Source organism: Falco cherrug, chromosome 5, assembly GCF_023634085.1.
Source record: "Falco cherrug isolate bFalChe1 chromosome 5, bFalChe1.pri, whole genome shotgun sequence".
In the NCBI taxonomy this organism is placed as follows: Eukaryota; Metazoa; Chordata; class Aves; order Falconiformes; family Falconidae; genus Falco; species Falco cherrug.
In genome coordinates, this window is record NC_073701.1 from 339,708 (window position 1) to 367,083 (window position 27,376).

The 27,376-nt window shown below is 45.1% G+C and overlaps 1 protein-coding gene across 10 annotated transcripts in view; it reads right to left on the reverse strand.

Annotated features, from left to right (window-relative positions):
* LOC102054325 (rap1 GTPase-activating protein 1-like) overlaps positions 1-27,376 on the reverse strand; it is a 52,178-nt gene that overhangs the window by 6,956 nt on the left and 17,846 nt on the right. For 4 of the 10 annotated variants that reach the window (XM_055710861.1, XM_055710860.1, XM_055710863.1 and 1 more), the window contains exons 5-21: positions 27,142-27,180; positions 26,869-27,060; positions 20,206-20,309; positions 19,718-19,796; positions 19,382-19,435; positions 19,208-19,291; positions 18,859-18,959; positions 18,094-18,223; positions 17,398-17,553; positions 15,037-15,108; positions 14,767-14,853; positions 14,083-14,217; positions 12,410-12,556; positions 11,093-11,196; positions 8,666-8,779; positions 3,744-3,870; positions 3,553-3,655 (exon numbers count right to left, since the gene is read on the reverse strand). In XM_055710861.1, coding sequence (XP_055566836.1) covers positions 3,553-3,655; positions 3,744-3,870; positions 8,666-8,779; positions 11,093-11,196; positions 12,410-12,556; positions 14,083-14,217; positions 14,767-14,853; positions 15,037-15,108; positions 17,398-17,553; positions 18,094-18,223; positions 18,859-18,959; positions 19,208-19,291; positions 19,382-19,435; positions 19,718-19,796; positions 20,206-20,309; positions 26,869-27,060; positions 27,142-27,180 — 1,828 coding nt within the window. Of the gene's footprint in view, positions 1-3,552; positions 3,656-3,743; positions 3,871-3,892; positions 5,878-8,282; positions 8,330-8,661; positions 8,780-11,092; positions 11,197-12,409; positions 12,557-14,082; positions 14,218-14,766; positions 14,854-15,036; positions 15,109-17,397; positions 17,554-18,093; positions 18,224-18,858; positions 18,960-19,207; positions 19,292-19,381; positions 19,436-19,717; positions 19,797-20,205; positions 20,310-26,868; positions 27,061-27,141; positions 27,181-27,376 lie in introns of those variants that run through there. The other 6 variants (XM_055710866.1, XM_055710862.1, XM_055710864.1 and 3 more) reach the window with 6 other exon arrangements.

Sequence of the window (27,376 nt, forward strand, 5' to 3'; positions counted from 1 at the left end):
CAGTACCTTACTGCAGCTGAGTAGTTACTTTACAGCTCACTGAAGGGCAAAACTAAAACACCCAGATGGCTCTGTCCCAAGGTGTTTCCTTTGCTTTCAGTTTAGCTTAACTCTGGCATTTCTTCAGTTTATTATGCTTGGTTACAGATGATCACAGTTCTTCCCTGATGCTTAGATTAACCCAAAATAACAATGTTCGTTTAAATGTCATTTTGTCTAAGAATATTAACATGTATTGCCATACTCGATCTTTTGGTAATTAGTCTTCTATCAGGACTGGCTGTAGTAGATAAACAGAAAACATTTTAGTACTTGCAAAAATCAAAATAAGTATATCATCCTGTTTCTTTTCCTAATTTTTTTTAGCACAACAAATTGCTCTTAGTCCTGTCTTTTTCTAGCTCAAGAACTGTCAGAATGTCTGGAAAATAAAATTTAAAAACTTTTTAAATTCCTAAGTACAAGATTTCACTTTGTGCTTAGAAAATGCAGGGTCAACCCTGCTACCTCATGTACCTCATACACACACGTAGCCTTTTATTTCCTTCTGCTCTGCCCCTTCATCTGTTACCACAAACACATTCTCAAGACTACATCTCTGCAGTCTCCAGATTAGATGACTTGATGTAACTAGTCAGAAAAAGTATCCACTATCTTTATCCCTTTTAACCACGGCTCTCTTGACATAAAGCAGTTCAATCCTTATGCAAACCTGCATGTTTGCTGGGGTACGTTTATTTAAAAAAAAAAAAAGTTTTTAAAAAAATATCTGCACTGAAGATAGACAAGTAGATATGGTACAGCAAAACATCACCACTCCTGCAGGGTGCAGCTGTCTTACCATGCCAAGGTACTGAGAAACCACAGTGAAAGTTGTGCAGCGGCAGTATCAGATCACTGCCATTGGCAATGGAGTGTATAAAACCTAACATTTATGTTTAACTTTACATGACATTCTCTGTAATTGTTACTCTCAGTGATGTATATTAATGGTCCATACACCCGTGGGATAATAAGGCATCAGCAGATAGGGAAACTATCTGGGAAGAGCAGCAGAGGCCACTGGAAAGCACACCTACTGCCAATATCTGTGAGGAAAGGAACAGCTAGGCTGAATACTCCAGTGCTTTTCTACTGGGCAGTATATCAAGTCAGCTTTTCCCCGAGGCAGCAAGCTGGGAGCTCAGAGCGAGCTGCACTATCAACCTAGCACTTGGGACTGGATCTGAAGTTCCACAGCTCAGCTACAGCTCCAGGATTCAGTGGGATTTTCTGGCAAGAAAAAGAATTGCAGGAAAGAAAATGTTGCACAAGTGAGTAGAGGGGTAAAAGGAAAGAGAAGCCAAGGCAATAATATAACGGAGCCTTACAGTGGCTTGCTTCCACTTTTATGTGACACGGGTCGATGGGAGCGATAAGTCAATTTGTGGGAAAATCACGCGTGGATTAAACGATGGGCCATGGCAGGGGAGGCACACAACACTGTTAAACACAGCACAGGACTGTGCCTGCACCTGGGAGTGCACTCAGGAACGGAGGGCGAGAGGATCTGCAGTTACCCACAAGGTCAAAAGCAATCTGAACTCTTTTACTTGGTGCCAATAGACAATTTCTGATGTGTGAGCCAAACAAACGAGTTTGCATTTACATTACATTTCTGCTCCCGTTAGTATTTCTCTTCACAAGTAAACACAGGCATTTCATTCGCTTCCAACCAGGAACCACCTTTCACACCTGCCTGCTCCCAGTGTGGTGCCGCAAGGCAAAGGGAATGGATATGGCCCAAGCGTTTGGAGGGCAGCTGTGACCTGCTACAGGTAATCCCAGCCTGGGGGAATGGTGGCCTGGGCCGTGCCATGGTGATGCAGTGGAAACCCTCGCAACACCAGGCACAAAGGAGATGTTACCTTTACGGTGCCATTTCCAGCGCCCTTCAAAAAGAGAGAGTTCCATAGTGCTGGGCCTCCTGGCCTTACAGGATTTATTTATCACTCTTGCTCTCAGTGGGCAACACTGAACTCTCCCTTCCTTGCCTTCAATACAAGGCTCTGCAGAAGCTCATTCCCAACTTCTGCCTCTTCATAGCAGCCCATTATCTGTCCTGTGCTGTGAGGGTTCCTGACACGCTGCTTTTTCTTATCACCACACCTAACGCTCCACTCCGTGCCTCTCAGGCTCTGTACACAGCACCTCACTTCCTAGTTATAGCATTTGCTATGGTGCTCTCCTGCCTTCCCACGACTAACAACTCTGCTCATTTTTCCTGTTCTGGAGTTTCACTGCCAGCCCCTTGGGCTCTCCTGTGCCTCCCAGTATACAAGTACTCACACTGTGAGTTGTTCTGCACAAGTAGAGAAGCTCTACTGAGCATCTCACCAAACAGAGGTCTCTGCAGAACATCGCACAGTACCACATCTTAAGTGCTGTCACTGAGATACGAGCAACTTTAAGCAGGGATCTGATGGCCACTCTTAGTATCTCAGATATGACCGCTACAGAGACTGAGACACCAAAATCTGTCTTCAGAGTACATTGGCTCCACTTCCTGACCCTTGTAATCTTTTCCAACAATTCCTTTTCACAAAATTCCTATAAAGGTTTTTCTGTTCCTTCCAGCCACCTCTCTTCCTTGCCACCAACACAATCCTTAGTACCTCGTACCATCACAACCAGTTCCTTTTCCAGAATTTTTTAGAAACAAATGTTAAGCTTTGCCTTCCACAGTTCCCAATGACTTCCCAATCTCAAAAGTTTAGTCTTTTTCAATCATACTTTCTCAAAATCTTACACAGTCCCTTCAGCTTCGTTCTCAGAAACAGATTGAAACTGATTTAGATTTTCCATAATTTTAGCTTTAGGTTGATGCTCAACAAGAAATGCTTCAATCCCAAACAGTTCATGTTAAAGAAGTGAAACAACCGCAAACAGGGTCTGAGGTCAAGGCAGCTGGTACAGCCTCAACAGCAGATACTGCAATGGTTCTGCCTGCTATGGGACTAAAAAGAACTTCTAACGACTATAATCATCTCTGCACTGTGAATGGATCCAAGCTGACTTTACTCAACTGCTTCAACTTCAATCAAGTACTCCACTAAGAGCCCAGCCTTGGCAGTCAAAAAGGGCAGTGCAGGCTAGAAATGAGATTACCCACCCTCTCAGGAGCTTGCTGCTTTGGTCAGGAAGCAGTTTCTGTAATTCCCATATCCAAATTATCTAGTTTATAAGGAGATATAAACTGCATGGGCACTGCATTCAGAAAAGTAATCACTGAAATACATGCTTTCCATAGAAACACATAAACATATTAATTATTTGCAATCTCCCCTAACTCTGTCCATGGCGTGTAAAAAACTGCTCATTCACACTACTGAAACAACTCCCCCTCCCATCCTCTCCCCATTAAAGTTTGCATGCTAGCTTCTGTCCCCCTTTCTCTGAGCCTGTCATCTACCTATGCTCCTCAAATCTTAAGTGCAGCATACAAAAGATGTGGCTCAACCTCCCATATGCTTCTAGAAGTGTAAGCAGAGGCTTTTTTCTTTCTTTTTTTACCTGGTGAGCTGGAAGTACTGGGTGTGCAGTCACTGTCATCCAGCCACATACTCTGAACCATTGAATCCTGTTTTGGAGGGCCCTCAAGAGAGCACGTCAGCTCCTGGAGAGGGCAAAGAAGATGTGTTTTAATAATGTACTTGGTAAAATCAGGCAAGGTAGCCTATGTTCATTGGGGATCGTACACCCACCCTGCCGTTCTCTTCTTCCTCAGATGTTTCATTTTCCCTCAAACCACTACAACAACTGCTTGCACTGGATGAAGAACGTGAGAATGGCTGCATCACACAGTATCCTGCAGTCTGACTCCCGAGCATTCTGTGAAATGCAAGCATTCAACATCGTCATGCTTACTGTTACACGCAGGCTTGCACTTTTTGTGACATAGCTTTAAGATATAGCAGTCAGAAACGGTAAGAAGAAATTAGTCATCCACAGCTAGTTTTTCCACCTAGGAACAGACTTCAGGTGAACGGCCTTGCATTCCTTGTTGCTGCTTTATTTAGTAGAAGCACCACTTGTTGTTTCCATTCAGGATAACTATATAAAAGGACAAGACTAAGTGATTTTTTTAAGTCACAGATCCAAGTGTCTTAAAGCAAAGTGAGTAAACCACATGCATTTAAGCACTGTTTACCTGTAGACATTCGTTAAGGTCAACAGATACCTTCATTTTGGCTGTCAGAGATGGCAGGAGCCTAAACACAATGTGACAAGGTGTTAAACTGGGTAGCCAGCCTAGCCCACCCGTTCCCACAGCCACTCTCCGCCTGTCACAGCTGGTCTCAGGTGAAATTCCAGACAGTACAAGGTGACTGTAAAAGCACATTTTTCATGCCATAGAGCTTATAAACTGCTACTGCTGTGCTTCTGGGCAGCTGTAACAGGAGCAGTCAGGACAGCACAGAGACATTAACCAGTATTACAGAATGATTAACTAAGGAAGTTTAAGGAAGCAATGGGGAGGTAGAAACAAATTACTGAGATCTGCATTATCGTAGGCTGTCTCAGTGCCAAACTATTTAGGATCAAGTGCCAACCTCTTGCACAGACAGGTCAGAACCCTCCCCCTGCTTACAGACAGGAACATACCTACGTCAGGATGCCCATCCTGGTGATTTTGCATGTGCCTAGTTGCCAACAGACTGGCTCCTGTAGGACCATCCCACTAGACTTTTAGCTCTCACAGCATCATTACAAAGGGAATGTTCAAAGCAAACTGTACTGGATCACTTGACCACCATTCTCTCAAACTTCATGGACACTGAGGCAGCCTGGTGCACGTTTCAGATCTGTCAAGAAAGACCCTTATGGCCAGCTTCTCCCAGCTCAGAATTTGGGATCCACTGCTTGCAGTCATCTAGGAGAAAAAGCAGCCCACAAGGCCAATATGCTTACGTGGTGGAAGGTGTGCTGTGCATGTAAGCCTAACATTTATGGTGAAATACACACTGCCTGCACAAGAGACCAGCCAATAAAAGCGAGATTAAGTGCTTAGAAATGTTAAGAAACTCAAAAAAAAAAAAAGCTGTGAGAGGCAAGAAAGATAAAGACACCTTTAACATACTAAATATATTTATTCTTTCAGAAGCACTGCAAAATGTGGCCAGTCTTGACCTACAAGCAGCAATGAAACCTAAAGTCCCAGGCATATTACATGCCAGCATGCAACAGGGAGAACAGTAAAGATAGGGCCAATATAGGCCAAAGATACTTCCTCAGGAGATTAGGAAATATATTTTGGAGGAAGTGAAGGCCAACATGCTTCTCCCTTGGCAGAGCAAATCAATAACATGAATTTAAGTGAGCTGGGACCTAGATTTCCGCAAAGTTATCTCCTTCTCAGTCTCCTTCCTCAGCACTTCCTGACCTATGTCATCCAAAGGCACTAGAGACCAGAGGTGGAAACATGTTCTTCTGCTCTTGCCTTCTGCAGGCCAAGCGGTTCTCTTCTCACTCATCTGAGGGGCAGGGGAGAGGAGGGGGGGCACTCAAGGTGGCCCCCTTCCCCCACCATTAGTAGAGGCCGGTTCAGTGGCTGCTGACTGGGCAATGGGAAGGGCACAGAGCCAAAGTGCTCCAATGGGAACTATCTGTCCATCTCCCTTTCCTGGGACTCCTGCTGCAGGAACGGCCAGTGGAGCGTTACTTGGTGCCACTTGGTCTCTCCACAGTCCTTGAGGTCCTCTAAGTAAGTTCATGCTCCTCTTAGCCAGGGCTCTCCTTTCACCCCAAAAGTCCCGCCAGTATCTTCAGTGAGGTAACCAGTGACTGAGTAGCATCCGGTCCACTCCTGACAGGCTTGATGTCCCCACTCAGATGTGTCTGAGGAGGGAAAACACACACACAAAACACCCATGTACTTTTCCTAGGATATGGACATACACAGTACAGCGCCTGATTTTTCCGATGCAGCCCAGAAAGCTGTCTGATCCCGAGGAGTTTTGCTACCCGGTTACTTAGGCTAGGTTCACTCTTTTGCATCTGTCCCTTGGGAAGAGTGATTGTTTGGAAGGCTACCTGCATGCAGAGCAGACAAACTAAGGACAATTGCCCCTGCATGTGGGAGAGAAGACACTGTTAGCCCAAGCGAACAATGCGGTTTCAGGGACTGGAGGCTGCTCGATCCCTGCAGAAGGGTATGTTGGAAATCAGCACGCAAGGACAGAAAGTAAGTCCTGCTTCGTCTCTACTGTAAAAGTATGAATCTCTTATTTACATGTTCCCTTCGCATTTATTTCCAGGTTGGTTATAGTAGCACGTAGGTGAAGAGCTTGATCATTCAAGTTGGGAATTGGAAACAATTATTCAAGACCAGCAGCAACACGCTGGACATTTTTGCAATAGATTTCCTGTGACGCTACTCCCTGGTGAGAACCAGGAGTGCATTGATGACATACTACCAGGGATAACATGTTTAATATGGGCTGCGTCATTTAATCTAGAACCAGCTGGAACTCCTTTTTATTAGAAATATGCCTATATCGTGACCCTGACTTGTGGTTCCACAATTAACAATGAATAGACTATTCCAGTAGAATGCTAATACCATTATGATGAAAATGGTGTGCTTTACGTGGAATTACACGGCCTTGAACCCCTGTCCCCGATACAATGCAGAAGGTATGACTGCACATCGGATGGTCTCTGACTATGAAGTCACAACTCTAACACTACGCTACTAGATCACAGCTCTAACTAAAGCTGGCTAATCACCAGTTGTGCAAAACTCCATGCTACATCCCACCTCGTAAACCAGCTGTCCAGAAATGGGCTAAACCACCATAATGGTGAAGAAACTTTTTCTGGTGTACAAGTGGTTTTGAGTCCATGACTGGAAAAAGATGCATAGAGAGAATCCTGGGGGCAGAAGCAGACAGACTGCCAAATCATACAGGTCATGCCTCATGTGCACAACAATATTCATGCAAGTTTTGTTGAGTGAAACCCCATGCCATGTTCGCTCTCCGAAAGCATGTGACACCAACTGCAGCTGGGTCACCTCCTAAGCTGATGAATGGAAAATGGGTGTTGGGAAGTGGGGGAAGCCACAACCAAACACAGAAATCAAGAACAGATGGCAAGAAAGCTTCATCTTTTTTTTTTTCTTTTTTTTTCCCCCAGGACACGCACACATTGTACAGTAGGGTAAGCAGCACTAGCTGAGCTACGAGATGTTTTCTTACTAGGCAAAATTCTTGCTGATTATGAAAAGTTATCTCAGCTACCTAATCGGAGCAAGTCCTTCACCCATGGCTAGCCAGGAACTTCCAGTTCTCTAACAAGGTCCCAGGCAAGATGAGGAAGGGGAGATGGAATGATGTGGTAATGCTGGAAGATGGGCGTTGCTGACCAGTCAGCAATTCACGTCCTGTATTTTCTCTTGTCCTTGGCTGTTAGAGCTAGCGTCTTAAATAGTTTCTATCTCCTAGCTGTGCTCCCATCCTCCTCCCCACCAAAGGTTTGGACACCCACCCAACCCTAAATCTAGTATCACAAAAGCATACTTGCCAGAACTCTGCACCTTGGCTGTGACAAAATTCTGGGCAGTCCTACAAGGCACAACTGAGGAGCTGGGCTACTGCAGTTAGTCACCAGCCTGTGATTCTTAGGGAGCATTAGGTCTAGTTAGAAGGAAGGTCCTTCCTTGTCAGTCTGGCATCTGGAGCAACTACAGCCATAGAGGCCTGGTTCTAGGGCACGTTTCAAAATTGTCTTAGGGTAGCCCCAGTCCCAGTGACATGCCCTACCACAAAGTACTTATTGCCTTTTTTGCCACAGGTCTCATGCAAGTTCTCGTGAAAAAAAATCAGGTGTGGCAAGCTGCTCCAGAAAGCCAGCTGCAGTCCTGGATTTAGAGACAGGCTGCTCTGCAGTCTTGTAAATGTAAACGTGTGGTTTCCACGAAGACCTGGAGTATCCTAGATAGGATCACATCCCAGCATAATACAGCTTAGCAATAACAAAGCTGCACTACCAGGAAAGTGCATTTTTCCAGTTTTTGACCACCAGAAACTGAAGAACGATTTTGCAGGCTACTGCAGGAAGTGTTTGGCAGGAGAACGCTGGGTGCGGTGTGCTTTAGCAGCGAAACAGAGGGGCAATGCACAAGACCCTGCTGTAATACTCTGGGAGGGATGAAGACAGGCTGGGTCATGCTGGTGGGGAGCAGCAGCATGAACCCTGCTTCAAGGGGCAGAACTTGAGTACAACCCAACACCACAACATACCCTTGTCCAAGCTTCTCCCTGAAGCTCCAAAATCACTCCAGAGCAAACTATAGAGGAAACATACACATGAGTAAGCATGGATAACTGGACAGCTAGGGCTTTGCGTATCCTGTTGGATGTAAGCTAACAATACAGTACAGATATAGCCAAAATCACTTTTAAGTAGTCCAGTCATTCTTCACTGGCTGCTTAAGAAAGCCAAGTTCTCTACTTACATGCTCTGAATTACTGTGCCACGGCCAGACATCTAACTTTTAAGATGCTGCAATGCCTGATATGCACAATCTCAGTAAAGCCTCCCACAGAGCAAGACATGCACCACACTTAAGCAAATACCAGACACAGTGAGTGTACTTAATATTTTAAAATTATTTTCAACTCACTTGCTCTTCCTGCTGGGGAACTCTGGGGAGCTGGGACTGGATGATCCATCAGACTTCAGGTCAAAGAAAGTTCCTGGACTGTCCAGCACTTTCTGTATCCTCTCTGCAGCATCTCTGCTGGGACAAAAGAGAAACCAGCTACATCCCAGGACCAGAGTTAACCTCTATCTCTTCTAACACTTCCTTACAAGCCATGATACAAAGCTGGATCTCTCATATACACATGGAAGGGAAGCAAATGTGGTTGTGCTGAAAAGGGCAGATTCCTTAGATGTGACCTGTTGAGGGCAATAGATTAGAAATGGCCAACTTTAAACTCCTTTTGAATTGATATAAAACTGTACATTAATTTAAATAGTAATTCTTCAACTACTTCTTCTACTCTCCCCATTGCATTGGTCTTAAGAAGCTTTAGCATTGATTAGAAAGCTTATATATTTATTGCATAAAGAAAAAGAATTCAGCAAATTTCACTGTTTCAGGCTGGCTACAATAGTTTTATTGCTACTAGCACTTGTGAAGATACTTATGAAGAAAGTTGTGTGAGTAACTGAAAAGTGGGGTGTGATTAATTAAGGATTGGAAAACTCAGATATTTTGGAGTTGGTTTTGTAGCTTCAGTGATGGAGTTCACAAAGTGCCTCCTCTGCTCCCTTGGCCAGTTGGTGCTACCCGTGCCCCTCACATCACAGTGTCTCCTGCCCTCACTTGTGCTCAAACAATGGTTTGCAAGACAGGGAATTGTCATGACAGAAAACAAACCTGGAACTAAGGCAACCCTGAAATTTCCATGACACGCAAACAAGCCGGCCGGACTGGGCCAGCTCTGCCATCAAAGCCTCTGCACATCATTCAACCACAGCTGCAGGGCGAAGTCGCCCATGAGGCACTGAGCTCACCCTTGCCAGAGAGGGCTGCTCCAGCCTCCATCACTCTTGTCCAGGGTGCTTCCACCCATGCTGGTACCCATGAGACACCCCTAGGAGCCAGTTCACAGCAGAATCTGGCAGACAATTAACCAACAAGAGTAAGTTGAGACTTTTTCTGTTAGATTAATGGGCTGAATCAGTTCCACGAAGGGTCCAACTAAGCATCTGAGCCCTCCCAAGGAGTGGAGCAGGATGGGGTAGTTGAGACAGTGGGCAAGGGAAATACATCTGCTTTCCAGTAGCAACGAGCTGTTCGGAGAGACCAGCTGCCAGTAAAACCTTCAAGAACCACCCAGTCAGTCTTTCATAAAACAGAAGATAAGGCTCACTGTTCCTTGTATCTAAGACTGCAAATAAGCCAAAGGAAACCAAAATAAACCCAAGAGCTTACCAACTCCCTCCTAGCAAAGAGCAGGAAAAAAAAGAAAAGAAATTCAAGGGGTTTTGTTACTGTAGAAAACTTTTACAGAACTTCTAAGGGGATAAAGTATGTTGTACATGAAGTAATGGATTGAGGGGCACAGCTGCATAAGGTAAAAAATTATTTAAAGTAATGAGGAGCTGTGGCTACTGTGTTGGCTTAGGCTGTTACAGGGAAGCTGTTTCAGAAGATTTTATTTGTCTCAAAGAAAGTTCTATGCTATTTTTATCCAGATTAGTCATAGGCACCTCATTAAGGAAAGGCCCAACAGAATAAATGGAAAGAAGGGAAAATGTAGTAATTCTTCCTGTCGTGAAATCACCAGTTTCTACATTAAAGACGGCTTCTCCCATTTTACACTGAGCCTCTAAGCTGTTCCCTGGAATTCTTGCAACTGGGAAAACAGCATGTTAGATGCAGAGCATTCATGTGACTTTTGAGACAGCTAGAGCAGAGATAAATTTATTGCTTTAACTAACCAGTCTCTCAGGACCAGTAGACAACTTCTGAATGGTTACAATTCAGTCAAATATGCCATATAACTCCTACAACTTATATGGTACCCCTTTATAATTATTTCTCAGACCACCCAATTTAAACACTAGTCATTTTGACTTGACTTTTTTAAAAAAAAATCCTTTAAGATATCGTAAGTTTTAGCTATTTTAACTTTTTAACATGAAAACAAACAATCAAGCACCCAATTCCCCCTTCCCAAGAAAATCCTTTCCTCCAACTCTTATCTAAAAGTGGTGAAAACAGAACAGGAGAATCAAGAGTCCTGGATCACACTGCACAATGCTTCATAGCAATCTTACCATGTTCCTCCACCCACCTCTTCCCTTCTTCCTTAAATATTGATTCTCCCCATTCCCAAATGTCCTTTTTTTATTTTGTTTTGGCCATTTGTCCATTAGCTGATGATCGGGCTTTTCTTCCTGTTCCAACCATTTCCATTTCAGTTCTCATTCCTGTCGATTGCACGGACTGCCCTCGCTGCCTGCCCTTCTATACCTCCCTTTTCTCATCTCCTTCTGTTTTTTCCCTTGCTTTGTCTCCTCTCCCCATGGCTCATACCTCTTTTCCTCCTGTATGTTCTCAATACCAATGGCACTACTCCGTCGCCCATGGAAGCGGCTGGCTCGAGTACGTGATGGGCTCCTACCAGGCAAGGCAAAAGACTAGAAAAAAGGAAAGTGTGACAGAAAGGGTGGAGGGGAACAAGACAGGAAAAGCTGTGGAGAACTGGAAGCATGGGAGAGGGAGTCTGTGATGCTGATCAGGTCCTCTCCTCTGCTCTGCAATGCAAGAGCACAGCCCAGCTCCATGCAAGCAGGAGTACCTGTTGTCAGTGAGAATGGGAAGCTAGAGCTTGCAAAGGGGCTATGAGAAAGAGACGTCGGGACACAGGAACAAAGGCAGAACAAGATACACAGCCAGTGTGCAGAGAAGGAGGCCCAGGCAGGGACGTATCCCCATAGTATGACAGAAGGAGAGGCAGAATCAGAAAGGTAGGGAAAACCAGGAGTTAAAGGAGAGAAGGAAGCAGGAAACCCAGCTCAGTTCTGTGCCTTTGTTGTCCTGAGATAAAGAATGTGTACAAAGGGTCACCAAGAGATTTCTTCACTGGAAGGCACCTTCTTGGCTTACTCAGAGATTTACTTATTTTATTTTTTTTTTAGTTTGCCTGTATTGACATTGCTAGTGCAGAGACTGCAATCAGCTGTATACACTTTGGCCAAGGTAACCATATTTCCACTATCAGAAGCACAGATCCTTTTCCAGAACCATCTGTCATGAATTTATTACGCTCACGGTGATCATGTATGTTTAGTGTCCCTATCAGATAAGAAAGACTTTGATAGTGATTAGAAATATTCACTCTTTCTCTCACCCCAAACTATTAATTCTGCTGTTTGTTCCCAACATGCTATTTACAGCAAAACAGCACCTTGAATAAACTTGTGCACCTGCTGATATTACAGAAAACAGCCTGTCTAGTGGGACTGAAGGAAATGGGACAGCTCGAGTTCTCAGCTCTTGCCATATGGCAGTACAGCACCATTCTAGTCAAACCACAGCACATGTTTTTTTAAGGTATGGCAACACAGAGGACCTAATCCAGGACAGATGTCTGACACAGAGCCACCTTTGGCTTTCTTTCCCCCATCTGCATCAATCTCGGCTCTAGTTTACAGACAATCTGGGGCTGGATATCGGCACAGACAAAACAGCTGGCACCACATGCTGCCACCACTTGGGAAGTGGGGCGACACAGCAAAAAGATTCACAGCAGGACAAGAGGGCAAACTAATAAGGGAAGAGAAATAAAATGTATGGGTGGGTCAAAAAGGTATGCCAGGTTTCTCCTTAGAACCCACCCAAGTACCTTACCGCAGCAATGGCCTTAGGGCCCTCGGCGACACTCTGGCTGAGGGCAAGGCCAGCGGTAGTGGGGCGGCTGGGCAGGGTGGCCGGCTGCTGCTTTCTCATGGATATCCCCATGGTATCCAGGCTCTGGCTGCGGCCTCTGATCACCCGCTGAACAGGAGGGAGGCAGGGAAACAGACAAACACAGGTACACATATAGACATGCACACGGTAGGGCAGTACGAATTGCACCACAGGCTGGGTGGAGAGCTGGGACAGACCAACACCAGAACCACACAAGCCCCAACTCCTAGCAGGCACGGACATGGATGCTGCCCACTTTTGGTCCGAGCTGGCTGCCAGGGAAGGATTCTCCCTCAGCTAGGTTCTCTACTGTCCCCTCCCTTGTCCTGTTGCAGTAAGTGAAGGCTCCAGACCAGCACCACAGCACACTGAGTAAGGCAGCAGTGTTGGGAGCATCCCACCCAGTACAGGCTGCAACACGCACAATCAACCTCCTCCTCCTCCTCCAGACTGTGGGGTTCAGTCCTGCATGAACCTGAGTGCTGGGTCCAAGGGGAAAGCTGCCATGTCAAAACCTGAGGCATCTGAAAAAGCCATTTTCTGAGTTTACTCAGCCTTTTACAAAGGCCACCTGTGTATTGACATGCGAATCACAGCATCTGCTGAAGTCAGAAAAGGACATCTGGGGATCACTAGGGTGTGCCATGGATGGGTATGAAACTCCTGGTTAGCAGGAGTAGACTGATCGTACATAAAAATACACCTCACCAAAGCACCCCAGCTCTGATCAAAGCTACACGTATGGCTACCAAACCTATATGTGAATGGATTAGTTTCACAGCCCTTAAAGACTCTGACCAGCCTACCATACAAGGTGGTCGTCTGAAGAAATGCTGTTTGTAATACATTCCTCTGTTCAGACAGGTAACTTATTATACAAAAGAAGTGGCGAGGCACTTCCCACAGCAGTGGGAAAGGGGAAGTAGATAGGAAAGTGATGTACGTTTCTCTGTGTATAATCAGTTCAAACCTCAGTTTGCCTGTTTGTAATAAACCTTTGCTTTCTTTTATCATCTTGATCACTTTCCAAAGTAAATTCTGTCACCCAGTCCTGATTTATTAGGAAAAAAAAAAAGCATCATCTACATAGAACAAAGGTAAATTAACTCTGGCTTTTGGAGGGTAAATAAAGCATCACAGTTTTTCTAGACAGTACACTTGCAGGTAAGTTAAAATTGCCTTGCAGTGGCTCTTCCAACTCCTTCAGTTGTAATGAAAATTAATTGGAAGAGATCTGTTGTAGGCACTGAAAGCTGCTTCCTACTAGTTATTACAATTCCTCTTGCAAACACTCCTTTTTCTCTAAGTCATGGAGTGAAACCCCATCTGACACCAGATGCCAACATGACCCATAAAGAGTTTGACTTCTCAGGGACAGGACAGAATTCCACTCTGGACTATGTTGTTGCTCTGTAGGAAGGAGCACAGGCAGGAGGGAAATGTCTTTACTGGAGAAATACTGTGAAGCACAGCTGAAGATGCTCTAAAGAAAGGCTGCTGGATGGCAAGATGACCTGAGCACAGCTGGTCAGCAGGGCCAATATTCCTTGGAGGGACACACGATGAGCTTAAGCATGAGCAACTGGGTAAGGAATCAGTCCTCTATGGCTCACCTTGAAATTCTCAAGGAAGCCCCCACTGCCATTCTCTATCTTGTCATCCTCTCCTATGGGTAATCCCATCATACTGCGGCTGCGAAGCTGCAGCTCCTCAAAAAGGCTCTCCAGGAGGGCACTCCGGGTTCTTTCCTGCATCAACATTGGGAATGAAAACACAGCTATCATTGGGAGTGGAGAGACTTTTTTCCCTCGTTTTTGCAATGTCTCACATTCTCCTTAAACCCAAACTTTTAAACGCTTTCTAAAGCAAGTCATAAAGGACATCAGTACTTTTTTTACAGGTGATGCAACGGAGGCATGTTTTTTCTAGATCAGTCAAGCAGCAGAGTCTGGAACAGGATTTTGGTGCCTTGAACCAAAATCCAGTTGTATCTGCACGCATCCTGTAGCACAATACTGAGTTTCAGGTAATACAGAATTTCCTCCAGCAAAATGTACGCATCACATTCCCATTCTTATTTGACCATTAGATCTTTACCTTAGAATGTACCTGTTCATATTCTATCATGCCTGCTGTGAAACACAAAGGAAGCATCACATAGCTGAGCATAAGTACATTTACTCTTCCTGTTTTAAGCAACACAAAATTAGAAGAAAGTAAATAATTGTACTTTTTCTTAATCTGGCAGTAATACAGTTTTATAATTTTAAAGGGAAGCAACCAGGTAATAGACTCACCTCTAATTTAGCAAATTTCTCAGCTCGATAGCAGCTGTACTCAGCATTGATGAGCTTGACCAGGAGGAATTCGCGGAACTCTGCGCTCTACAAGACAAAATGAAGACTAGACTGGAGATGAAAACAGTAATAAAAATATCCCATGAGAAAAGCTCTACCTTACTACTCTTTAGACCTCCGAAGTCCTCTAGCTGGACTGGCAGTACTGACCCAGAACACAGGGCTGTGTATCGCATCCCTACCATCTAACACTGGAACAGAGAAACGAACCTTTCTAAATATGGCTGGGTTTGGCAGAGGGGGTCCAAAGAAGGGGACATCGTCTCGAGCTGTGACTGAAACCTGGAACAATACAAGGAGAAAAACATAAGTATCATAACTTCAAACTGCTAAGGTATGTCTGATCCCACCTGAATCATCTACATAGCCAAAAGAGATCTAACATGCTGTCCTGTGCACCCATCTATTTCTGCACTCCATGAATGGATGTGCTGATGTATCCCGCAGAAATTCAGTAAGCTAGATGCTCACACAGTAAAAGCAACAAAAAACAGTTGAACCAATTGCTTTTTAAAAAAATATTTTTCATAAATACTTTTAATAATAACCAGAGTGTTTAGAACAACAAAAAAATATATAAAATTAAGGTACTTCCATTCAGCCTGCAAGCTTTACCTCCACTAGAAGAATTTTTGTCAACATGGTTGTACTGACCTATTTTTTTTGACAGACTCCTCAGTGGAAATGCACTGCACGCTGAAGGGGCTAGCTCAGTGACACCACCTCTCTAAGTCACATGTGGTTCACATACAAAAGCACTTTCCCAGTAAGAGATATGGAAATGCATGCTTTTTTTAAAAAATAACAACAAACAAACAACAAAACATGCTCCTACCTGATATACCAATACCAGAAAAAGAAACTGTAATGCAGTTCAATTTTTACATACTGTCACTTGGCTCTTCACAGCACTTACCTGTAATTACATGCAGCTGTCTTACCAGATACATACAGCATTTAAGAATATTTCACAGTTGGCTTTTTTTTGTCACGTTTGAGATGGAAAAATACCATTACTTGCCATTTCATACAACAGGGAACAATGTCATAATAACAGCAACTGCCTCAAAATAACACTCCAGTGTAAATGTCACAGAGGCAATGCCAGGCACAAGCTTAACAAGAGGAGGGAGAAGGGCCCTGAGCTTAAATCAGGTTTCTCACCTTGCAGGCCAGCCTCCCTAATTACAAGGCCTCCCTCTCCCTCCTAATAGACATCTACCAGTTAAAATCCTGCTTTGCATTTTTAATTTTGTGATTGCAAAAATTAGTTTGAAGAAATAAATTCCATTAATATTCCGAATTAACCACTAGGCACTAAAGCTGAAGCAAATGGAACAACAGATGGAAAAAAGTCTTCCCAAACTGCAGTCTCTGATGTACTCGAGTGCTTCAAGGCAGAATGAGTTAAAACCCCCTTGCAAAAGCCTTTGCAGAAAACTCTGTGTGGGCTCTAGGGTCCTGACCAGGACTACTTTTTCATGAAAAGACACAAGCAGCCCTATTACACAGACACAAAGAGTGGCAGTGCAGACAGGCAAAGATGAAAACAATAGCAGGAAGAGACAAGACGAATGGCGAGCTTCCCCAGCTCTTCCTCTTGCCATCCAGTGAATTCCTGCACCCTACAGAGCCGACGGTGAGAGAAGAAATGGGGCCCCGCGCCCCTGATCAGCATGAGGCCATCGTGTCCCTCCAGAGCTGGCTGCCCACAGTGTCGGGAGCCATGTAGGGTGGCTGTCCTGCTCCAGCACCCTCCTTCGTGGCAGAGGAGATGGGGATCCTCTCCAAATTTTTATATTCGTGGTGTTCTTGTAGACCTCCAAGGCATAAGGGCTCATCATCACCAAATCAGCATTGCTACGTAATGTGAGACACAGCACTTTGATCAAAATGTTGCTACAATGGAAAATCCACCACAGAATGCAAGCTTCTATGTATTTTCTGCTCTCTCAGAGTGACTAAGTTGAACATAAAGTTATATAGACACCCATACAGAGGTGTGTGACAGGGAAAAAGCCATGTCCAAGGGCTGCAGATAGTGAATTCATGTCCTAGCAGGGCTTCTTTCAGCTGGAGGGCCCTGACAGGTAGCACTTCCCTGACAGGTGGGCATCAGTTTGGTGACCCCTAAAAGCAGATGTACCTCCTATGGATTCCACAGGTGAGACCAAGCAGCTGTATCTGCCCTGCAGGCTCCGGCCATACGCGCTCTCTCATCACAGCGCGGTGTGGCACAAGCCACGTGGACGTGGATGCGTTTTACCGACTTGTATAATGCAAGCAAGACATCCCCCACAATGGGGTCAATTGTGCCTCATGCTCTTTGATGTAAACAAAATTTTTCTGAATTCTGAACTCATCCTGCTTCAATTCCCAAGTGTCAAGCTTCAGGAATGCATGAGCTGCTTCGAACAACATGCAACTGCATTCTACTTTCATGCGTAGATACTCAACAGGTCAGATGGCAGCTGGCCGAACCGCACCTCTCCCGGAGGCACAAGAACAGGTTTCCACCTGGAGGATCAGCAATGGCAAGTCAGTACAGAGGAACACACTGACTCCGTTTACCTTGTAGAGGGTGTTCCCAGTGGTGCCGTGGGTGAGCTGAACTACCACATAAGCATGGAGGAAGTTAGAAGCAATCATATCAGGGACAAAAGTCGTGCTTTCATCCTGGAAGATGATGGCTACAATGTCATTCCCAATGTGACGCTTTCGCTGAAGCTGGAGAGGAGAAAATAAAGGCAGGTGAAAAAAAGCAGAAAAAGATACAATGGGCCTCAAATGTAAGGGAGGAAAATAAGCTGACCTTGTAGAGGAACAAGGCTGAATTGGCAGAGCTGTTAGTGTACAGATAAGTGGCCAAATTTGGCCGTGAAACCGCAAGCACGTGAACAGCTCGTAAGGAGCAACTGCTTTGCTACATGTAGACATATTCCCAGGTGCTTTGCTGCACGTAGGCACATTCCAAGGCAGAATTTGGGTAGATAAGTGATTGTATATAATCAGCACTTATGCACGCAATAAACGATCTCACTTCTTCACTGGCTTGGGGTCCGTGTCTTAATATGCCACACAAACACCAGCTGCCTAGCATCCCCAACCCCTCTGCTCAACCAAACCCCTCGTCTCTATTTTTACCATTACTCCAGCCATAATTCCCCACATTACACAGTTTGGCATTCCCCCCTCCTCGCTGTCCCTCAGCAAACACCCCTCATCTCTTAGCCAGGCTGTCACATGCCTCAGTTCTCCTTCCAGTACCTGCTGGGAGTCTCCTTCCGTGAAGGGCAGCTTTGTAGACACATGGAACATGATTTCCTTGCCCCGGAAATTTGTATAGACGGACTCAGTGCCCGTCTGACCTCTGGTGACATCCAAGCCTCCCCGGAACCTGAGAAAGTCCATGGGTCAGGCAGGACAAAGGGGAGAGAGTGGAGAGAAGAAAGACAGTATCAGTAACAGTAGCATGGTACATCGATGTTATCAAAGGTAATTTTTAAGAAATCAGTGATAGTGAGGCACCACATCTTCCCAAAACAAATGCACTGACTGAAGCTGCACAACGTTTCTGCCAAGGAGCATCCTTGCTTGCTAAAATCTATGAAGCTAAACCAGGGATCCTCAAAGGAGGTACTTTCTTTGGCACTCTTCTGAGCAACAAAAACCATCTTTTACAACTACAGAAAGGATGGGCTACCCCACAGAAGGAGACTAAAACAACACCCACCCTGACCATCACAAAACAAACATGCATTCACACAGTCAAATAACATTATTCTTTACTGGTACCATGGGTCAGATTGAGAGACCAGGAGACCTTTAAATGAAAATACCAGCAGAGACCAAAGCTCCAACTTGTTCCCAGATATGGTGGCTGACAAGAGCATCCTGGGCTTTTCCACCTGCACTGGATTCAGAGGACACAGGACTTCCCAGGAAGCAGGGCTCTAACAGGGTCATAGTCACAGCCCTGAGCACCCGCATCCCCTGGCCCAGCCTGGCTCTCCAGCTGTGCTGGGTACGCACCCACGGAAATCCTGCAGTTGAATCCTGTCACCAAGGAAATCCAGGAACTCCAGGAAGCCCAGGCTCTCTTCTGTGTTACTGAAGACTTCTTCTTCGGTCGTCTTCAAAAGGAAAGGAGGAGTCAGAAGGAGCACAGTAGTACAAACAGCAGGTGGGAACTTCTACGCGGGGTTCAACCAGTTTTGAGGACTGGTGCAAACACACCGACCGACATGGGGAACGCTTCCCTCCCTTCTCTTTACGGCATCTGCATTTGCCATGGGGTAGAGTAGACCATGTTATGACATTTAAGCTAAGGGAACGGACTCTGTGTTTTGTCTCAAGTGTCACGGGATCTGAGGGAGCTTACCTGCCCAGGCTTCTGGTAGATGACCCCGAATTTGAAGTTATTGCTTATTACATGTTCATCAAACGCAACAATAAGCTGTGAAGCCTAAGGTAATGAAAATACAAATTATCAGCTGGACACCATTAGCCAGACGTTGATGGAAAAGGGATAGAGAGATACATCAGAAGATGATACCTTGGGGTAGAGGACAGGGAAGAAGCGTTCAACGTTCACATCCTCACAGAGCAGCTGTGGAGTGAGAGAGGGAGGGAAGCAGAAGGGTGATTACCGTGTGCCCGAGCTCACTGCGGGCACAAGGGCATAGGCACCGCTTATCATTACCTGGCACGAGTCCTTTTAGGCAAAAATTATGAGGTAAAGTCAGAAGAGAGAGAAGTTAATGAAGGTATAAAAGGGAAGTAGATGACAGTACTGTTGGGGAATGGCAGAAGAGAAGGAAATGGGAGGACAGAGGGGAAAAGGACTTGAAGAACAAGGCGTCAGGAGTGAACAGCGAAGCATGGATCTCACCTTGGCCATCTGGACAGCATTGGGGAACTCATTCAGGCAGGAAATTGGGATCAGATCATGTTTGGTGCCAGTCCGAGTCCTGACACAAAACAAAACATGCCTTAGGACAAAGGCTGAGGGGATGCACAAGCAACAGCAGCTCTTTAACGGTCTCCTTTCTTCCAGATTATCCTTAATGCAGTTAATTCTAGAGGACTCATTTTAAGCCTGGTGCATAAAATCACTCAAAGAGGGAGGCAAGCACACTTCCTTTTTGAGGGAAGAACATGTTTTTCTCTCATGAACTCTAAAGATGTGCCTGCAAATGCCATTTCGGCTTCCCAAAGAAAACTGCTGAGAGGAGAAGGCAAGAAAGGAAAGCTCACAGGTTTCTTTGCAGTCCTCCCCAGGAGAAAGACACGAGGTTCACACCCGTATCCCTGCAGGGGAAGCTCAGGGCAAGACGAGAGGCACAGCACAGTGACATATGCTTCAGCAGGCATCGTTACCTCAGCAGCAGGCGCAGGTTTTCCTGTTTCTCAATCTGTTCGTACTTCACAGAAAGTACCAGGTAGCCCAAGGACACGTCACTGGAGTAAAAGTTCTGGTGCTCCTGAAAACAGGAAGCCAAAATACATTACTCCCAACACAACCCTACCACGAGTTTACCAGATTTTTTGCATACAACCTGTCACTCAAGACAAGCTAACTTTCCACAACCTAGCAATGGCATGCTTGAAGACACGTGTATGCTGTCTCCCAGCCCCCTGGACAATCAATGCACGAGCATATCAGAGTTCATCCACTGTCAGTTTAGCTCCTCCCCAGCTGCGCATCATCTGAAGGGCTCCCAAGAAGGAACAGGATGAGAACATTCAGCAACATATTTTTAAGAAATCAGGTTTCTTGTAAATAAATTCATATCTTTCATGGATTTTCCTGTATCCATTTGGACTTTGTGTGACTAAGTAGTGGTCTCCAGCACACTCAGCTGGATGTGGTCTTGGGAATTCATTTATACAAACAGTAACGGCAGGATCGTTAGACCAAACGGTTGATCTCTAAGAGCACTCGCATCTCAGGAGGATGCAGTCAGAGCTGCAGGTAACTGCCTTGCAGATGAACACTGCTCTCAGCAGTGCCACTGCCACCGCCCGAGCTTTGTGGAGTGAGCCTCCAACAGAGGGAGTCACTCGGTCAAACAGGGAACCGTAACGCAAACGTTTTCACGGGCTCTGTACAGAAGTGGCTGTGGCCATACGTTTCTTCTGGCTATACAGTCATGTTCCAATGGTCTGGGTATAGCAATATATATTTTATATATTTTTAACATATATATATGTATATAAAACATACATATTGCTTACATATTGCTTTGTATAGCCTCTAACCTCAAAAGATTATGAAGCCTTTTGACAAGGGATGTGAATGGAAACCTTTAGCACAACGAGAATACTATATAGGTGGAATCACCCAGAAATGCTTAGATCACTCCCATCCTCCTAGTGGAACACCACTTTATGGCCAAGTTTTGGAACTGTCTGCTACATTAACTCAGACCAAACAAAGAGCTGAGATTGAGCTCATGCTTTCAGCAAACAGTGCAAAATTATTTGGTTTGAGGTATAGCAGGACAGAGAGATCAATGAGAATGTCATGCAGGGGATCCAATTCCCTTTAGATTAGATTTTCTTAGATTAATATCATAATCTCTTGCTGCTAATGAGAACTTCTGTTGAAATGGGCAGAAGTACATTCTAGTATTTAGCCTCCAACCCAGGGGTATGGTACTTCTGAGCTAGCCATGATGGAAGCTGGAGTAAAACTCCTTCTCAGCAAAGCAAAATCATAATGAATACAACAAAATAAAACAAAATAAAGAATACCAAAATGAAAATAATCTCAGCTACCCTATCACAGGCAGAATTATCAGTGCCTCCTTATGCCTTGGGAACATGAAAATCAGAAGAAAGTTATATAGCAGTCTTACTGACAGCTGAATCGGGCATGTGCCCACAGAGATCTTCAGTGCATAACAGTTCAGGCAATGAAGACAAAAAAATTAAACCAAGGCTTTCTTTTGGTATCTTTTGTAGACAAAGCTTGGGATTTTCCAAATCCCAGATGACGTACTTCAAGATATCAGCTGGATCTCCCACTTGTGGTTCTGTAGGAAAAAGCAGCTCTGTCCATGCATTGAGAAGTCAGATGCTCCCAGGAGATAACATACACACACTTTAATGGGGAGTCTGATTCCCAAATTCCACTTATCAACTGTTTCACAGAGAAGAGGTACCCACTCACAGAGAAGAGGTATCTTGTTTGTTGATACATTTTCTAATGATAGTGTTGCTCACCACCAACTTGAAAGATATAATCAAAGTACTCTGCATACATTTCAGCGTGTACAGATTCTGTTCTGATGTACACCAGTGGGTTTATGCTGTTTGGTCATACAAGTGATGTCCCCAGCCTAAATGCCAAGTGTTTGCCGGTCAAATTCAATGGAGGAGAGATATAAAACACCATTCCCATGCAAATAATAAACAGGCTGTTCTACCGCCAGAGCAGCAGTCATGTCAAATCAAGGACAGTCACTTGCAACCCAAGAAGACGGCCAAGGAGCATGAAGCCAGTAATCAGGACTGCAAGACTCAGAGGGAGCATCACAGGAGGCACCATATTAGTGCATCCTAACACAAAAGTGTTATGCACTGGGACAGCAAGTTAGGTGCCTAGTTGTTTGGTCAGCACTTGCATGACTTGGAATGTGCTCTGTGAAAGGAATACTCCAGAGACAATAAATTAGTAATAAGGACTGACTCAGCAAAGTGTATAATTTGATCAGAAAGAGCTGCTAGTCTGACAGTTCCTTCCTCAGCCTTTTGCCTAGAAAATACAGAAGGTCTGCTCTGTCTCTGGTGGATTGCAACCCCTCTCAAGATGCTGATGAGATTGCCTTTTGCTGTGGAAAAAAATCTAAAATATTTTTTGTATTAGTCATACTCCTGGCTCACTGTGAAATAAAAGATACACCTAGTGAAATACTGATACCTATGTGGACATAGGCATCTTGAAGTCAATAGACATAAATCAATCCCCACTTTGGAAAAAAAAAAGGGGGGGAATAACTAAAACTACAGTCACTATCCTGAACCTGGACATGGAGATGAAGCTATTGAACTTCTTCAATTATTAGAGATATCGTCATCCTCACTTCCTCTTTGAGATGAAAATAAATAAATCAATCAATCAATCAACAGCCAGGACTGCCCTGCTACTGACTTGCATGGAAAACACTTCATGGCTTTTGGTGCTAGCAGCATAGTCTACCTTCTGCTGAAACAGGCCAAACAAGCGGGTCCTATAAAAGATAAGGTAAGTAAAGAGCGGCAAACAGAATAACATGGCCTCCAGCTGTAGCACTCAGATCACAAAGTCCAGTGTGATGCATCACACAAGTCAAGGACAGCAACTGAACTTCCCTGCACGTGGGAAGAAAAGCTGAAATCAAAGGAAGCCACAAAGGCTGAGCAGGCAGTTTATTTATTCTGACCATGGCTTTCAGGATACTAACAGATCTTTGGGATGCAAACAAGAATCAGGTGCAGCAGTCATTGTGAGCAAGGGCAGAAAGACAGCAGCTGAGGAACAGACCAACTCAAGGAACAAAACAAGAGCATGCTCAATGGTCAGCTGAAGTCTGGAATCAAAGAAGTCCATAAACCAAAGAAGGCATACACTAGGGCAGATGCCCAAGACAGGCTGTTAAGGAAAAAAGATGTCACAATGCCAACAAAAGTCAGGGCCAGAAGTCAGAACAAAGGAATAGGAGCCAAAGCCTAAGGTCAGCTGCAGCCAAAAGTAACACTGAGCTGCGGAGACCAGGAAAGAGGATGCGCCTTCCTAGGCCAGACCCCGGCAGGTCTGACACATGGGGGTCTCTGCTGCTTTGGAGACTGGGCTCTCAGCTCCGCAGCCAGCATAGCCAGGCAGAGCAGCCCAAAGGGATGCAGTCTGCACAGGGGAACGGGCACCAGAATTAGTGGGCATCTTACACAATGGAGTCTTTGCCAAAGCTGCTCTGGCTGCCCAGCTTGATCCTGAACGTGACCCTGGGTTTTAAACTGAGATCTGAGTAATTGCGTAATTGAGTAATTATGAACAAAACTATAATTTCCTCGTTACTTTTTCTTTCTTCTGTGATTTTCTTTCTTTGTAAAAGCACATAGGCAACAGAGGCAGACTCAAGAGTCCTTCAGCATACAAAAGCATTTATTGTTAGCTGTCCCGAAGTTAGAGATGAACCGTCAAAAGGCTTTACAGTCAATACTGAAGACCAATAAACTTATGGTACTGAAGTACATAAGTTACTGGTACAGCATCATTATTGCAGCAAGCCTTCTGGTTGGAAAAGTGTAAGGTGTTGCCTGCCAGTTGGATGACAACGAGGACCTGGAAGCTGCTGCCATTGCTGGTAACTACAGAACACAGACCCACTGAGGGTGGGCTGGTATTGAAATAATACCTGATAAGGCTGTTTCCTTGCAGGCCCCCCCTGCACCTCTGCTTAGACAAAACTTAAAAAGAAAAAAATATTATCTTGGGCTGATGTTAGCATGCCATGGCAGGAAAATAGCGGCAAGCTCCAAAAGACATGTATTTGCATACCAGAGGAAAATGATCCTAAATATGAAAGACTTGCAGTCTCAGCAAGTTCACTAAAGCACACACTCAGACAGCACGTTCACTAAAAGCATAGACTTGTAGTAATGAAACAAAATTAGAGAGACTTTAAAACAGCAGAAGAGATCATTACAATTATACCTAATAACAAAAATGTCCTTTGACTGCTTCAGATGGTTTCTGCCTCTTTGTCCTAGGTTAAGCTAGAATTTCACACTAATAACTTAAAGCATAGTTCTTTCCACGGAGAGGACTCCAGGGAGTCAGCTCCCCAGCAGCCCACAGGACTACAGCAGCAGCACTTTAACCAGCACAAAGAAAGAACAGCCTGATGGAGAAATACATGACCACGCACCAATGCATGGCAAGAAAGCTCCTCTAACCAGCACTGCCAGCTCCGCGTGCTTGTGAAACGGCACCCCAGGGTTCTTCTGCCTGGCACGTCCAGTGCATACCTCTATTAAATCCTTCCTGGCCTCAGGCTATTTCTCTTTATCATAGTCCCACAGCACAAGACAGAAGGTTTTACAGCCGTCTTCCTACAGGCAAAATGAATCTTACCGTATAATCGTCATACAAAATACAGACCATGAAACAAAAGGAACTGGGCTATGGCTTGTATGTCCTAGCATTAATTTTTTGTTTGTTTGTTTTATAGGCTCTGCTGTAAGGTGCAAAAAGTGTCAAAAGAATTGTCCGAGTTTGAGTGACTTCGTATATGCACACCCGCAACAAGGACACACACATTGAGTTTGTAATACCACACATGCTCTGATCTCCTGTCTTGCTTAAAGGATATTCCCTAAACCACCGGCTATGCCTCTCCCATCGCGTGATGCTCATGGACTCTTCTTCAGCTAAGAACCATCTGCAGTTACTCCAAGCATGCAGGACACCTTTCCTTACCTTTCAAAATAACCTTCCCGTGTTATCAGCAAGAAAGGATCCAATCCACACAGCATCAAAATCACTGGTCTCTCTGATTTTGCACTGATGAAACACCCTCCTTGTGGAAAAGCTCTGAGCTCTCTCCTGACCTAAGCTTTTGAGCCACGAGTAAAGACACAGGAACAGCCTTCTACCTCTGGGTAGAGGTTTCTGCGACAAGAGTCCTGCTCACCTTGTTCTTTTCTGACACTGGCTTGCTCAAAGACTTGCATGTTTAACTGGACACGGACATACTTTCAATCAGTTAAGACAAAGAATAAAGCACTGAACACTGTAGAAAAGGAAGAGTATAGGAGTGAGGAGTTTTTCTGTAGCAACGATAGCTAGACACCTTTGCAAATGCAGGGAGTCTGGTGACAGGGGTATTCCTGAATCTCACTTGGAAGCACACCGACAATACGGCCCTGCGGAGCAGGAGTGTGGACAAGATGAGCTCTAGAGGTACTTCCAACCTCAACTGTTCTGTGATTCTGGAATACCAGGTCAGCAGTAAATCCTACAATCAGACTAAAAAAATCATATCCCAGTTTGCCTCTCATCCTAGCTGGCTCTGGAAACCTTCAAGCACAATCCTAAATTTACCACGACAGAAAAATAGTTACAGTTTGCATACTGAAAGCTTCCAGAATGTCAAAGGATGAGTGTCGATGTACACCAGATCTGTCAGTAGGGAGGAGGCTCCAGGAGCGGTGCTCCACATGTCAGGGGTACCCACATCAGCTTCTAGTGGTGCATGCTAGTGGCTGTGGTATGCAACACAAGATCATCCAGACAAGCCCAGCTACTGCAGAACAGGTCCTCAGCACTGCTCAAAGTGCCACCTCCTCCTGCTTTTCAACTTACTAAGCAGCCCCAGAGGGAAACCGCTGGATAAGATGCAGCATGAGTATACCTTATCAGGCTCTCTTATCTCGTTATGCCACGAACTGAAACTCAGGAAAGATCATAAGTTTGTTCACGCTTGTTCTTGATGGTTGACATCATCCTGAGATCCAGTCCAGGAATCAGCCAACTCCCTAAACAGGCCAACCCAGATGGGCCTTCTTAAACAACTATAAAACATGTTGCCCAGTTTCTTCAAACACATTCTGTGGTGACCATACTCGCTACTTATCTACACCAAGGCAAACGGACCATCTGGCTTATGACCGAGGGGCTCGCGCTGCCAGCGCCAAAGCCCCCTCTACAAATAATACCGTCTCCGTTTCCAGTATCATGACACTTCCTTCCTCTTGTCACCCCAAGGTTGGTATCTGTCCAGGAGCCTCAAAAGAGCTTCTTGGCCAAACATAAGCACTCCCTGTGCAAGTCCTTCTCACCTGTCAGCGCGCAGGGTGATGCACAATCACAGGGGGATGGGACGGAACCGACATGCCACAGGCCACACAGGGGCACGTACCCTATTGGCATTAGTTCGAGGCATCATGAGGGGTTCAAACAGAGCGGCGGCACAGTTACTTCCAAGTCTATCAGAAACAGCCCGCGATGCATGTCAGCCTCGAGGCTGGGTGGGCAGGGAAGGCTCTGAAGGCTCTTACCTTCCCCAGAAAGTGCTTGCGGTACAGCTTGGCCGTAGGGTCGCTTTCCAGTTTCACTTTCCCACTCCATGGAAAGGGCACATCAGGCAGGGCTGGACTCAGTCTGGAGAGGTTGTGGCTGGTCCCTTCAATCCAGTAGCCCCCAAACTGGGGTAAGATAATGAGAGGATACGGCCACCCTTTCTGTAATACCTATTCAGAAGGACAGAGAACATGGAAGCTGACAGGCCAGTAAAGTCCAAGGAAAAGCAGAAATGAGCAGTAGTAACTCACCTCGTGGATGCTGGGGTAAGGAATATACTCCTCTTCTGTCTGAAATCAGAAGAGACCATTAGCAAAAAAGGTTCAGTGTTATCCTCTCACAACAGCGCAAGCTGTGTCCTCAGCCCCTGCTCTGCCCTCATCCACCTTTAGAACTTTACTTTAGGATCAAAGGTTAGGCTCCATTTCCCAGGTCTCAGCATTATCATACAGAACTTTGAGAACAATAAATTTAGGAGTCCGACTT